The sequence below is a fragment of the Protopterus annectens genome, chromosome 5.part0 (genome assembly GCF_019279795.1).
Source record: "Protopterus annectens isolate FY-2018-M chromosome 5.part0, PAN1.0, whole genome shotgun sequence".
Taxonomy (NCBI): Eukaryota; Metazoa; Chordata; order Ceratodontiformes; family Protopteridae; genus Protopterus; species Protopterus annectens.
Genome location: NC_056735.1, coordinates 1,820,278,555 through 1,820,293,667, shown reverse-complemented (window position 1 = coordinate 1,820,293,667; position 15,113 = coordinate 1,820,278,555). Strand labels below are relative to the sequence as shown.

The window sequence follows — 15,113 nt, the reverse complement described above, 5'->3', positions numbered from 1 at the left end:
TGGGCACAAGACAAACCAATGAGGAAGGGTGGCAGTTAGTGACCATTGCTGGTTCACCCATCCTGGGAAGGAGGGAAGTGCACTTACTCACTGCAGGGTTCAAACCTACAGGAGTGACAGGTGCATACTATGTGGTGTATGGGTCACAGGCATGATCTTGGCTCTGTCAAGCTGAATGTTATGTGTTGCCTGTATGAGTTAAGTGCAATACAAACAAGACAGAGGAAAGGCATAGCAGTCTGTCACATCTGTGACTGCGCACATGAGTTTCTGGGAGTGGATTTATAACCGAAAATGGACAATTCTTTATGGCTATCCTGATGACAGTGCTGCAACTCCTTACCTTAGTGATACAGAATGAATAGGTATGGTTGCTGGGGTGGCTAGATGGTCAGAAGTCACAGGAAAAGGAAAAAAAGGATAATATATATATGTTATGTATGTACGTATAGTACTGATGTCAACAAAGAAAGGAGAGATTTACAAGGAGTTATATAATACTTTTACTCTGTGCTTCCTTTGCAGGGTCCAAGTTTAGTGATCTTCTTGGTTGCAGGCCCATTTCTATGGTCAGCCTTTACCTTCTAGGGTCCCTCTAGAATGACAGTTTAGCAGCAGGATACCCACTCCCAGATAATGTTACCTATCTCTGTATCAGCACTTCTAGAACCTCCATGGTTTCTAAGGGTTGCTCTTTGTGGCATTGGTTATCACAATGGGAGTTTGTCTGTCATATGAATATCTGTTTTAGTGTGGCAATGGACAACACTCAGTCCCATTTACTTCATATCAAGAAGACGTTTTATGCATTCATTAGGATGTTCATTGGGTACTTGATGACAAAGCTATTCTGGATATGGCCATACAGTTGAGAGCAGACTTCAGAATTGTTGAACTTGTGGTATACAACCACTAATTTATATCTAAATTTTTTTACCATAACTGTCACGAGCTAAACCTTAGGAGTGCTTTCTCAGAAATACTCATGAATTTAACTTCTTTACATGCTGCATGGCATTAACCAGGTTAATACTGCATAAGATTTAGGAAGAAGTCATCAGGTCTAGGCTACGCATGTCACTGATGAATAAAACTCTACATTTTGAAGTAGTGTTTTCTTAATAACGTCAAAAAATAAATAAAAATAAAACAGCAGACAAAAATAAAAAAAGAGTAAGAAGTCATAATACCTGTGACAGACTTTACTAATTCAGGCCTACGAGATGGTTTGTTGTTCTCAGTTTTTTGACGTATTTTTTTAGGAGCTGAAAGAAACACAGCTGTCAGAAAACAAAGTTCATTAGGAAGAATTGTTTTCTCATTCCATGCAGTTAGTGTTGTGAGCTTAGGAGAAGTCAGTGAACATTATTTGTGCATTCCCAGATCCTGTAACTGAAACAGCAAGAGATCTAAAGTGCACGGTGAAGCTCTTTTCTGAAAGAAAAGTGTAGGTAAACATAACATTTAATGTGAAGGTGATCATGCTTTTTTCATCTTGAACTGAGATACCGTTTTTTTTTAAATATCAAACATAAAAATATGTTGGGAGAAAAAGAATATGCTAAATTTGGTTAGCTGCTGAATTTATAGCTTACTTACTGCAGTGAATGAAAAAAATACTTGAAAGATAATTGCTTTCTCATTAGTACGGTGTTGTGATATTTCTGTAAACTTAAAATCTGGTCATTTGGACAAATTATTAAGTATTCTTCAATATATACACACATCATATTTACAAATAAAGCAAAGCTCAGCTGACAGTGCAAATATGTTAGTTCTCTTAGCATGAAATCAGCAGCCCAAACAGAAATTCTAGTTTCTCGCTGTACTAAAAAAAAATCAAATTAAGCTGAGTTAGTATGCCCTTTACCAGCAGCAACATCCTGATGTTTCTCTGTTGCCGCTATTATGGGACGTTCTTCCAGTTTTTCACTTGAAGCTGTCAAAATAAAAGTTAACAAAAAGCAAGGAGAAATTATCATGGAGAAAATGGGGGTACGTAGTTTAAGACAAACATAATTTAAAATGAGAGAAATGAGTATTAGGCAACTTAATTGGAAGAAAAATACATTCTATGGGAAGATTCTAAAGCATATGGTTGTCAATTAAAAAGAAAAACAGAAAACATTGATAAAAGCACTTACTGAGAATAATCTGATACTTTTATTATTTTGTACAGCTGTACAAAACAGGGACAATGTCTAGAGTAGTGTTTCATCCATCTGGATTTAGAAGACGAAAATCTGCTCTAAGCATTTATATATACAGCTAGGCATCCTTATTCTTAAAATATACATCCTTCCATGAGAAAGGCTAACTGCAGACTTGTTTTCTTGCTCCCCAGCATCTTTTTCTAGAAGCAGCTTTCGATGCTGATGTTATTCTACATTATTTTCTTAGTCTTTGGGTTTTGTACTTACTCCCTAACATTTCATGCTGAATTTTGGAGGATGCCTTCTCCACTATAAGGTCCAAGACCTGAAATGTCCACCCAATATTACAAAGTAGGAAACTGTCCCTGCCTTTATACTTAACCTTTTTTCCTCATCTTGCTCCCAACCCTGTCTAACCCAACTTCTAATGGATGCCCTCAATACCTGTTCTTCTTCTGTACTGTAACTATGCCAAACAATTAAAATCAATAATGTGATATAAAACATTTTTGATATATTAAGTGTTTCATTTTTAGCTTTAATTTTGAAGAAATTGACTTTCACTACATAATTGTTCAACTCTAAGTGCTTTATTCCCTCTGTACATATAGTTATCCATGAGCTCCATGTTTTATTAGCTTGGTATTCAATTCCTATCACTGCTCTGTACATTATTTCCCCCAAAGCCATGGCTAGAACTTATTATGGATAATCCCATCTCACTAAGGTGAGATGTAAAACATGAAGCTAAAACACTTAAAACACACATAATTATAGCCCAAGTCATCAATCTAATAAATATTGCCAAACATTTCAAAATCATTATTTTTGGAAGGGGGCTACCCCCTCACATGGAAATTCTGTCCCCGCACTACTAGCCACTTTAGATACTCACCTTGAGGCAACAGAATCTGAGAGAGGGAAACATGTCCAGAAAGGCATACAACTCTCCATGAAGGAAAATATATACAAAATTCATGAATCCTACTTTTCACTCTTATCTGAGTCTCACGACTAAACACAATGCAAAGGATATGCAATAAAGCAAGAGGTGATGTAGTCCAATAACATATATGTTCAATCTACCATTTCTGACTTTTTAACATATAGCAAAGTGAGACTCAGTCAACTGTAATGTTCCACTTAGGTTTATAGGTTCATTGAAGGTTACTAGGTTAGCAGCCCTAGAGCCTTTACAAATCTAGCCATGTTAATCCCAAGTGTTCCCATCTCTTCTTTTATGGGTAGCTCACAGAACGAATTTATGAACAGAGCACATCTGTAATAAACACTGACTACCCCTGTTCATGAGGGACTTGGCTGCCACCCCAGGGACAAATTTGCAGTCTCCCATCTTATTATCTAGGTTGCGTTTGAATAGGGTAATTTTAATTTTCCCTTTTCCTTAGATTTATGGTTTCATAAGTTCATAGGCTAGGCTATCTTTCTTAATAGGCCATTCTAAGCCTAATGAATTTCCTTCTTAAAGCTGAGAATCAGACTCTGTACTTCATGTTTGTGAGTCAAAGACCTTAACCATTATACCAAGCCCAAATCTTTGGCAGAAATGGGTTAATATGGATAAGTTACAGTAAATAAACAAATAAAAACATAAATAAATTAACAGGTTTACAATGAGTAATTGTATCATTTAATCAACATGCAATTATTTGATCCCAAACATCTTGAACTTGGGAGTTTGCTATTCAAAAGAGTGACACTCCCAAGGTTACAGAACCCAAAATCATTTTTGCAGGGGGCAAGCCCATCCAGTGTGGAAACAATTCATCATTTCATGGAAACCTCTCTCTCTCTCTCTCTCTCTATATATATATATATATGGGTCTACTTTATTTGATCGACAGACCATTTGATCAAAACCCATTTGATCGAAATTTCATTTGATTGAAAACCAGTATTCAAGGCAAATAACAGGGATTTGTCCCCCGCCCCAATGTTGTGCGACCCTGGAGTTGGTATATATAGTTAGGGGGGTGTGGATGGCACAGCCCCCCACATTGGGGGGTGTGTGTGGGGGGGTGAAGCTCCCCACCTAGTTTCCTTTAAAAGAAGAAAATAAAACAAAAAGTACACATTTTAAATGAAAATAGGTGGGGGGCTTCGACCCCCACAATCTCCACACCCCCCCTAACTATATATACCAACTCCAGGGTCGCACGACATTGGGGAGGGGGACAAATCCCTGTTATTTGCCCTGAATACTGGTTTTCGATCAAATGAAATTTCGATCAAATGGTTTGTCGATCAAATAAAGTAGACCCATATATGTCTGTGTGTGTGCGTGCGTGTGTGTGTGTGTGTGTGTGTGTGTGTGTGTGTGTGTGTGTGTCTGTGTCTATGTGTCTGTGTGTATGTGTGTGATCATTATGACAGCAACTTCTTTTCTGCTGTTTTTCTCCCTGGCAGCAGTTCTTTGTGTGAGACTGATACAGCAGAGTCAAGAGATTTGCCCTTTCCCTGATGTAGTGCTATCTTGGAATAGGTATAATTAGCAGGATGGGTGGGGATGCAGAGGTGCTTGCTCCTTGCAAACTACACTGTTTTTTTTTTGGGGGGAGGGGGTTGGGATTTTTTGAGTATTCAATCTTTTTAGATAAATCTCTTCTGAATCCTCTTTTGAGTGTTTGCTATTAGCTAATACACTTACTATTTATTTTTATTTATTTTTACATTTGTTTACCGGGATAGTCCGACTAGATACATGTCCATTTTTAGTGGAGGCCCGGGGAGAAAAGATCTAAAAAGACATTCAACAAACTGTTACATTTTTACAGTTTAAAACACAAAAATAAAACACAAATAAAAGGATTTTTACACAGATGTAAACAAACACAGAAACAGATACACAAACAAATGATTACATTTTTACTCACATGGAAAATTCTAGACAGTGTTTTTAAGAATGATAAGGTATTGAATGCCTAGCAGGCTAACGCGGTAGTAGACCCAAGGAGATCATAGGATTTATAAGTTAAGAGAACAAAGTGTAGGCAGAAGTCCTCCATGTGCACACAAGTGATGGTTAGAGTTAGTCAGGATTAGGGCAAGGACATAGCCATCATTTTTAAAGTACTGAATCTGACTTTTCTTGAATTGAGGTAGAGAGAGTTCAGATGTAAGATTAGCAGGAAGAAAATTCCAAGTTTTGCCAACAGAGTTAGGAAATAGAGATTTACCGGCTGTGTTGCTGGATTTGAGAGTTTGAACTAGTAATCTTTCATATGAACGAAGTGTGCTAAGGTTACTGTACGGGATGATGAGGTTTTTAAGTATGGGTGTATTATCTGGTTGGTAGAGGATCTTGTGTGCAACTATTAGTTGGTTAACCTGAAGTAGGTTAGGCAGTTCAAGCCATCCTAGTAGATTTAGGTTATGACAGTGATGAGTTCTGTAGGGTGCATCGGTAGCAAATCTAGCAATGTGATTGTAGCTGCTAGAAAGTTTATTAAGGTGAGTTTTGCTGAGGTTTGTAAATAGAGGGGAAGCAGAGAGGAGGGTGGAGAGTAGATGTGTACGAGGAATTAAAGTTCTGGCTAATGGTGTTAGGAAGGGCTTGATCCTATATAGTAAGCCAAGTTTTTTATTAACTGTTTTAATAGTTTTATTGATATGCACATAAAACTTAAGGTTATTATCTACTATAACTCCTAACAGTTTGGTTGAGGAATCAGGGGAAATAATGGTGCCGTTGTTGGATTTTAATGTAAAGGTTACAGGGGTAGACCTGTGAGTTGGGGAGAAAAGCAGCAGTTTGGTTTTATTAGGATTTAACATGAGACGATGGCTAAGGAGCCAATTTTCAACTGTGTTAAAAGTATTTTGGGATAGAATCTGCAACTCTGTAGGTAAAGTGTCAGAGCATACTAAAGTGGAGTCATCCACATATTGAATGCATGTTGCATTTGGGGTGACCTTATACAAATCACTGATGAAAATGGAAAATAATAGTGGACCTAGTATGGAGCCTTGGGGTACTCCGAGGGTGATGAGTAAAAGGGTGGATAGTTTGCTCTGCCATAGGACAGCCTGTTGTCTACCACTGAGATATGATTGAAACCATTGGATGTCCTGGTCAATACTTACAGTACTTGCATATATATGTATGTATATGTATATATATATATATATATATATATATATATATATATATATATATATATATAGATCTGCTTCATAAGCTTGAAGTTTCAAAACTTTAAACTTCACATGGCCGAGACCATAAGATCAAAGTTTTGAAACTTCAAAAACCTAATAAAAAAATAAATAAAAACAAAAAAATTTTTTTTACATACTTGCACCCCACACCCCCTGTTTAATTAAATATAATATATAATTAAATATACCAACTCCAAAATATCACGTTCCATCCTGTATGTCCATTTCCATTCAAAACGTTTGAAGTTTCAAAACATTGATCTTATGATCTCAGCCTTTTCTTCGAGGTTCTGATGGGGATCTATATATATATATATATATATATATATATATATATATATATATATATATATATATATAAACTGTGGTGGTGGTGCTGCGGTAGCATTGTCGCCTCCCAGTAAGAAGTTGTCCTGTTTGATTCTCAGCTAAAGCGTCTTCTGTGTGGAGACATGAGTGAATGGCGTACCTTTGTTGAAGGTTGTGCATCAGGGCTGGCAACTCGGCACGTAAAAATCTACTGCCAATCATTAGCGGACCGGACTTCCGCTGTGGCGACCCCTAACTGGGAAAAGCCGAAAGACACAACAACAACAAATATATATATATATATATATATATATATATATATATATATATATATATATATATATGGGTCTACTTTTCTTTGTCAAAACCTCATTATTTTGAAAAAGAAAAGTATGGCCCTATTTATGTGAAAGTGCACTTAAACAAAAGTGCACTTTCGTGAATACCGCTTCACCGAATTGGTAATAGAAACAAAAAAGGAAACACTACAAAGGCAGTATTGTAGTCTAGATGCTGTAAATGTAGTCTAGTTAGGAAAGTACCAACATCTTAGAGTGTGGTAAAACCGTTATAAAATGTGTTCTGTTATAAAAAATACATACAAACTAATGGAAGGTTTAAGAAAAAAAATATGTGCTTGCAAGTTAGAGACAAAATGTCTTCTGATTAAATTACTTTTTTGTGGTCTTGACTCCTAAAGATGTATGAACATACACAGAGATACATCACAATATACATACTGCAGCTTATTTGGCCATGTTTGGATATTTTAGGAAATAAAACACCGACCCCCGGATTCATGAAGCTCGGCGCAAGTCCAGCGTAAGGCTTGTGCCGGCCATGCAGAGAAGATATGGAGCAGTCGCGCCATATGCATATTAATGAAGGCGCGCAGCCGCCACAGCCACGTGCATAGGAAACATGTGCGAGTGCAAGGGGCGTATCGAAGTTGCGCAGGGAGGCGTGTCAATGTCGGCTTTCGAGGAGCAACCTAAACTGCTGAATATTATATTCCGCCAGCAATAGTAATCTTACCTATCAGTGTCTGTGGAGACTGAAATGTATGCAAAGCAGAGTCCCTGCGAACAGAAAATGAAGAATCAAACACAAATGCATGGTAGGGAATAATGGGTCCCTACCCATGAACCAATGACATGGAAACCGTGTGCCTGTAGTCCAACGTAGTGTTGATAGCTATACCATGTGGAAGTGAAACTTATCATATGTTAGCACGCTGCTAGTAGGTACTTCCAGTCCAACGGAGAGGGTCACCAGCCGTCCCATAATGTGAGGGAGGGAACATAGCTGTGCAGATGTGTCCATAACAAAATACAAGAGGAGAAATGTAGATATATGTAGTGACCATATGTCTGAATCATATCACACAAGCCATGTAATAGTCACATACAAAAGGTATGTCCATATTTCACATACCAAATGTGATAGGAAATAGCATACGCATGTAAACAAAACAGAAGGAGCATATAAACAGCCATAACAACACAGACACACGTAGGCCGAAAGGAACAGTATCATCCGTACCGTCGACCAAGATTACCACCTGTCCCACTTTGCGAGCGACAGTCCCTCTGTGGGCAGATGTGTCCTGACACAAACATGTAAAACTGGCAAATGTCCAGAGAATATAGGACATAATTCCTCCGTAGACGTCATGCAATAGTTGCATTAAACATATTTCACTGGACGTATATTACATAAATGTCATAACAAACAGAATAAGATACCGAAATGCTACAAGAATAAGCTTAGATATAGGCAAGAATTGTAAGTTCTATCTGCCGAACTGACCGTGGGTATGTGTCGGCCTGTAAAATATGCTGTGTTCACCACAACTGTCACAGTAGGGTTGCCACCTTTACAAATGGCCAAAGTGGGACATGTTTGGTACAGACATCAGATTGTACAGGCCGACACATACCCACGGCCAGTACAAAGGACAGAACATAACTGTTTTGCCTACAGAAAAGCGTATTCCTGTAGCATTTTAGTTGCTTATTCTGTTTCTCATAACAGTCAGGTATTTCAGATACAGAATTAACTGTTTAATGCAACTATCACATAAAATATAAGAAATAAGTTTGTCCTAAAACCTCAGGACATTTGTCATGTGTACAATTACATGTCAGGACACAACTGCCCAAAGAGGGACCGTCCCTCGCAAAGTGGGACAGGTGGTAACCCTATGTCACACTGTGGCCAACTGAAAAGGTGGAAACACAACCGGCGACTGTGGGGAGGCAATGTCCACAACAGTCGGACATGTGTAAGGAATAGCTTGGATGTAGGAAAAGGTGCCAACCAATGAGTAGAACAGGCTGGCAAAATCCGGAAGGCAGCTGTATAATCCGAACATGTATGTGACACAGTTGAACGGGTAGTACCCGGATACACCAACCAAGTAATGAAAGTGAAATAAGGGCGTGTACCTATGTGCGTGAGGTATAGCATGTGGAAAGCAAACATGGCAGGGAAGTCCACACAACCATAAAGGTACCGACACATGCAGGGTAGTTAATGTGTAACTCTGGCCGTGTCATGGGCCAACAACCAAAGTAGCGCTCTATGGGGTGTGAGTAATTCGGGTGTGAGGGGGTGTGTGTTTAGTGGTAAAATCCTCAAAGGCGATACTTGTGTCGTATGCAGAAAAGGTGAACCAGAGGTGTATGAGGGGGCAGCGGGTGAAGTGGAAAGAAACACAACCTCATGTAGAAACAGCTGCAAGACAAGCAGACAGGCCATAGTGTAGAACACAATCCCACAAACATATGAATATGGAAATATGTGAGACAAATGTATAGATACGGCACCGTCACATACCCACAGATGGGTCCTGATGGAACTGGCCATAACAAACGCAACACACCTGGATGCATAATAGCCTATCCAGCATACCCTCCACAACACACAACCTGCCACCATACCAGAATGTCCACCAAATCCAGCCGTACTTGGTCCACTGGTTTGTTGCAGAAACAGCTACACACAGTGACCCCTACGCATATGTAGTAGGTATTGTCACCCTAGGCAGTGTCAGGATTGCAAACCATGTATCGCCTGCAGGTAAAACCCCCTGCACATTTTCGTGAAGCCACAAAAATCTTCGTTATCTAACTTGCTTTGGTCTTGTCCAATTTTTGGGATATCCGTCACGGGATGACCAACTTGTGTAAATAGTAGAATGGGTATGACGACATGATGTCCAATCCAGTAGATATCTGGACACAAGTCAGAATGTGCAGTGGAGGTCCATGACACTGTCCAGCCCTAAATGGGCATGCATAACCTACCACCCAGGATAAAATACCTTCCCGTGACGCACGTGTCCAGACACGAATAGGAGGGAAGTGGAAAATGGCATGAGGGCGAGGAAGACACTGATGTAAACAGGTCAACCCTGATCAAGTGTGAGGGACACTGACTGTGTGCAGTCATGACTGACCATACCTGTCAACCTGTGTGAGCAAGATATCTGGACAGAGCCGTAAATATAAGTGAGACAAAGGTCCAAAATCAGGGACAATCTGTAAACATATCTCTTAGAAACATAGAATTTGATAGAATAACAGTTTGCACATTGGCATTAATGTCTGGAGTATGAAGTCTGAAACCCAACTGTCTGTCAGCACGTTCCGACTGCAGTCTTTAATGCTGAGCTACTGCTGTGCCAGAACACAACAGCGTATTACAGAGGTCCGTGCCATACCACTCAACTGTCCGGATATTCGCAGAATGACTAGGGTCACCACCTGTCCCACTTTGCGAGTAACAGTCCCTCTGTAGGCAGTGGTGTCCTGTGAAAAAAAATCAAGACATAGCAAATGTCCTGAGAGTTTAGGACAATGTTATTTCCTAATTTACTTTAATAGTCGCATAAAACAGTTATTTTATATATGAATCCTCAATATGTTAGGTGAAGTAGCATAAGCAATTCAAATGTTACTAGAATAAGCTATTATATGTACAAAAAAGTTAAAGTTCTGTACTATGCACGGCTCTAGGTATGTTTTGTCCTGGAAAATCTGACATCTCTACAGAACATGTCCCACTTTGGGCAGTCGAAAAGGTGGCAACCCTAAGAATGTCCACTGGTTCGCCCCATAGTGTTGTTGTGTGCCTCCGACAATCTGCACCAGTATGGTAAATAGCTGAAAATTGACATCACTAAATAATGAGAAATATCCCGAGTATAAGACTCCACAACCTGCAGAAAAGTCATGCTAATGCAAAACCTAGCATTCTATCAACGTTCTAAGCTTGTATGAGCAATTGTTAAAATGTGTCCCTAATTATCCCTCCATCGTGTAGGTTTTGCGCAGGTTCGGTGCTCTAAGAGGTTGAGAGGTATGGTCCGTACATATTTACAGGAACAGCCCTTCACACTTGTGTAATGTACAACTGCATACCTGTAGTCACTTCATGTCCAAAAATAATAATCCCTGTATGACTGTATACAGGTAATAGTCAAATGTGAATGGGAACACCCCTCACCGTGGAGTATGGACTGTAACAACCCCACCCATAATATGTAATGCCAACAGAATAAGCTGCTGACAGGTGCCCAAACACCTGTGTCTAGAAACACAGGTAAAACCTCAAAATAGGGAGATAATCCCTGTCCATATGCTTCGTCTGACATTTGACCTCGGCCAGGGAAGTTCCGTTCACCAGGTGGACAAACCTAAACCCAGATCACTACATGAACACCCTGACAATCAAAGACCTGTATGTGGCTGGACTATATACCTTGGTGTTCTGCATATCCTCGGAGTGATTAACAATGCAGCCGGAGTCCACAGCAGTAGGCAATAGGGAATGTGTAATATGTAGTACCGCCTTTTTCCCAGCAGGAGAATGGATGCCTGTGTTGTAGGTGAAGCAGTGAGGCGTATGTTGATGTAGCTAAGTACTATGGGTATGCATATCAATGAGGGAGAACACCAATAGAATAGTGGTTCCAGTATCTGGCCAACATGAATGCAGTCCCGGTTGACCTACGACCACTGCACATATAACTTGAAAGTGTAATGAAAGTGTTCATGCTGTACACACATTTAAATATGTAAAGGTGAACGTGTGATTCGCAGTAGTCCGTAAACTGGAATACAGATATGTAACTGTTACGGTCAGAATTATGAAAGTTCATGGAAGCACAATTATCTATGAAACATATGTAACCCACAATAAGGATATGCAAGTGCACCTGCGCATGTGTAATCCACTCACAGAATAGAAAATGAATGGTGTTTTCCCCCCATTCTATGTACATGGCTCATACCTGTTAACCGCGTAAAGTAGGAAACCGGACAAAGCCATGACAACTACTAGTACAAATAGGGACAATCCCCAGATATTGCCCTAACAAACATAGAAAGTGGATAGAATAACAGGTGTGTCACTAGCATGGATTCTCTGAAGGGTATGAAGTCGTAACCTGAAATGTTTGTCATTATTTACCAACGTCAGTCTTTAATGATATGCCACTAACTTGCCAGATAGACACAAGGTTAAGAAAAACAGACCAAAGATAAGAGGCAAACAGCTGTACATGCAGCGGAAATCTGTATAGTTGAAAGGTATGATATGGAGATATATATACACATATATCCACAGACATAATCCAAAGCAAATTACGAGATGAGGAATGTATAGACATATGTATATATGTACAGATATATATATTTATACATACACGATACATGAATAGATATATACACAACAAACATATGTCCCTGTACATATAACACATGTACATAAATAGGTCACGGTATAGCTAATATGGATAGACAGACAGACATGCATGAAAGGAGAATACACCGATGGTTTCCAAACCATTGCCCAGAAAGTACCAGTATGACAGGGCCTGCAAGTTCTACACGTTAAACATGAATATAGGTGTCCTTTGCAGGACCCCAAAAATTGATCCTGTATGAAGTGCGAACTGTCATAGATGCGAAAGACGTCACAGCTGCAACTACGATATAGCTGTACATGCAACAGTAGCAGGTGCAAGGGTAATAACACATGGGTCGACTGAATGTATGATGTACGAGCTGATATCTGCAGAGTGGGGAGTGCTCGGAAGTGTCCTCACACTTTATTATCGCTCACATTAAACATGTCTAATGGGTACTGTGGAGGTGTGTCAGGTATGGGAATCATGGGTAGGCAGAATTGAGCCAATGTGTTGGTTGGCACAGATCTATTAGGTACACCCCATGGGAGTAATCAATATACCTATGTGGGTATAGCACACACCTATATTCACCAAAAAGGTGCAACCCATCCACTGGATATTGTGTAAACCATTGGGGGAAGACGTAGGGACTTATATCAGTGTCATGTAGGCGATTATCATGGATGGACACGCATACGACCAAGATGGTAACCATACCTGCCAGAATGTCAGAATAAGACAGCTGGACTAAGGCATAGTACACGACAGACAAATAGGGACTATATTAAATATACCTCAGACAAAGTCAGACCATTGATAGAATAATTGCGTAGTTGGGAATACGAATGTTATGAGAGTTAGTAATCATGAAATAGAAATGTCAGTCATGATTACCTAACCGCAAAGTCTGTCATGGCTTGCCAGCAATCTACCAGAAAGGCACATTATCATGACAAATGTAACAGAATCATAGGTCAAACCCTAGGGCGTATACCCATAATGTGTACAGGTGAGAGGTATGAAGGTAACCCGTCCTAATGAAATGTATAGAACTAGTGATACTAGGTGGACAGGTGAGAAAAAAGACGTCAGGACAAATGACAAAACATGTACAAGTCATAAGCATGTTTGTCCACAAATGTGAATTACAACGTATGGCCTGTGAAAGTCAATGTGGAAGGTTAATAGACTCAAATGACATGTGTCCCTCAGGGTGTCATGCAGTGTCACCGATACAGTGTCCAGTCCCCCATACTCGTATGTGAGCTCCGCCATTGACGGAAAGTGCAAATACCGGCATACACATAAGGTACATGATGGAATAAGTAGTGTGGATAAGCACCTGTTGGCCTGTGTGAGGAATATAACCCAGTGGGTGGGTGTGTCCTGCAATAGGAATGTAATGGTAACTGGCCTGTGATGGCGCCATGTACTGTGTGTACTGGAGTAACTGTACGAATGTGCAGATGTATGCCTCATATGTGTGGTGTGTTCCTCTCACAATCTGTACCTGTCTGCCAAATACCTGATAACTGATGTAATTAAATAATGATAACCATATGTGTTTAAGACCCCAAACCCCTCAGAAAGGTCATACTAATGCAAAACCTATAATACTGTCAACTATCTACGTTTGTAAGAGCAATATGCAGAATCTGCCCCTATCTGTCCCCCCTTCATGTTAGGCTTTGTACAGATGTTTTGCACTAGGAGGTTGATAGGTATGATCAGAAACAGATACATGTCTGAGGAAACAGCATTATCGACCGCAAGATAACTCAGAAGGTATGAAAAGCGCTACAGTAGGAAGTTCATCCGCAGCTATGTGCTGACATGTCAAAAGACAGCAGTCTACAGGAAGTACCTATAGGGTGTCACCTTTACCACTGATGACAGTGGGACATACCCACAGCCATGCATACACCACAGATAGACATAGCACACAGCAAAGCCTAGGCCATGATACACGAAGCCTCCGGCGTGTATGGATTGAGTGAGAGTACAGCAAGGAAAGATGACTGCCAGGCTATTCAGCAAACACCCGCAGGGGCGTGTAACTATGTTATGGGCGGTAACACGAACATTGCACAGACAATGTTGGGATTTGCAACATACCCCATTTGTATGTGTAAGCTATGCAAATGATGTAATGATAGGGTTGCCACCTTTCCAAATGCCCAAAGTGGGACATTTGTGCTACAAACATCAGATTTTGCAGGGCAAAACATACCCACGACCAGTACAAAGGACAGAACTTCGGTTTTTGCCTAAATAAAAGTTTATTCTTGTAGCATTTTAGTTCCTTATTCTGTTTCTTATAACATTTAGGTGTTTCAGATACAGAATAACTGTTTTATGCAACTATTACATAAAATATAGAAAATAATTTTGTCCTAAAATCTCAGGACATTTGCCATTTTTTCACTTTATTTGCAGGACACAACTGCCCAAAGAGGGACTGTCCCTTGCAAACTGGGACAGGTGGTAACCATATGTAATTACGCGATACATGAAACAGTAAGCTGTCCGTGCAAGAGCAGAGTTATGTACAGAAATGTACCCGGATGTTATGGGACTAACGTTTTGCACGTTGCTAAACAGAGCAATAACAGCTGCAAATACAGTATGAATACAGTCGAAGAAGCATGCCAATGTCCAAGTCCAAGGCCAGTGGCAGCTTTGTTCATTGGATATCAATGAACCAGTGGTTGTCTTCCCCCGATCCCTGGTGTGGAAGCGTAGCGCAACGCCACGAGAATGCACTGCGCTTCAAAACAAGA

At 39.9% G+C, this 15,113-nt stretch overlaps 1 protein-coding gene across 44 annotated transcripts in view; it reads right to left on the bottom strand.

The window, feature by feature from the left end:
• Positions 1–15,113, bottom strand: part of LOC122801915 (ABI family member 3 binding protein) — a 3,486,228-nt gene that overhangs the window by 1,068,064 nt on the left and 2,403,051 nt on the right. For 41 of the 44 annotated variants that reach the window (XM_044071601.1, XM_044071602.1, XM_044071605.1 and 38 more), the window contains 2 exons: positions 1,871–1,939; positions 1,191–1,265 (listed from right to left, as the gene is read on the bottom strand). The exons of 1 other annotated variant lie outside the window; for it this stretch is intronic. In XM_044071601.1, the coding sequence (XP_043927536.1) occupies positions 1,191–1,265; positions 1,871–1,939 (144 nt within the window). The remainder of the gene's footprint in view (positions 1–1,190; positions 1,266–1,870; positions 1,940–15,113) is intronic. 2 more of the 44 variants (XM_044071604.1, XM_044071638.1) reach the window with 1 other exon arrangement.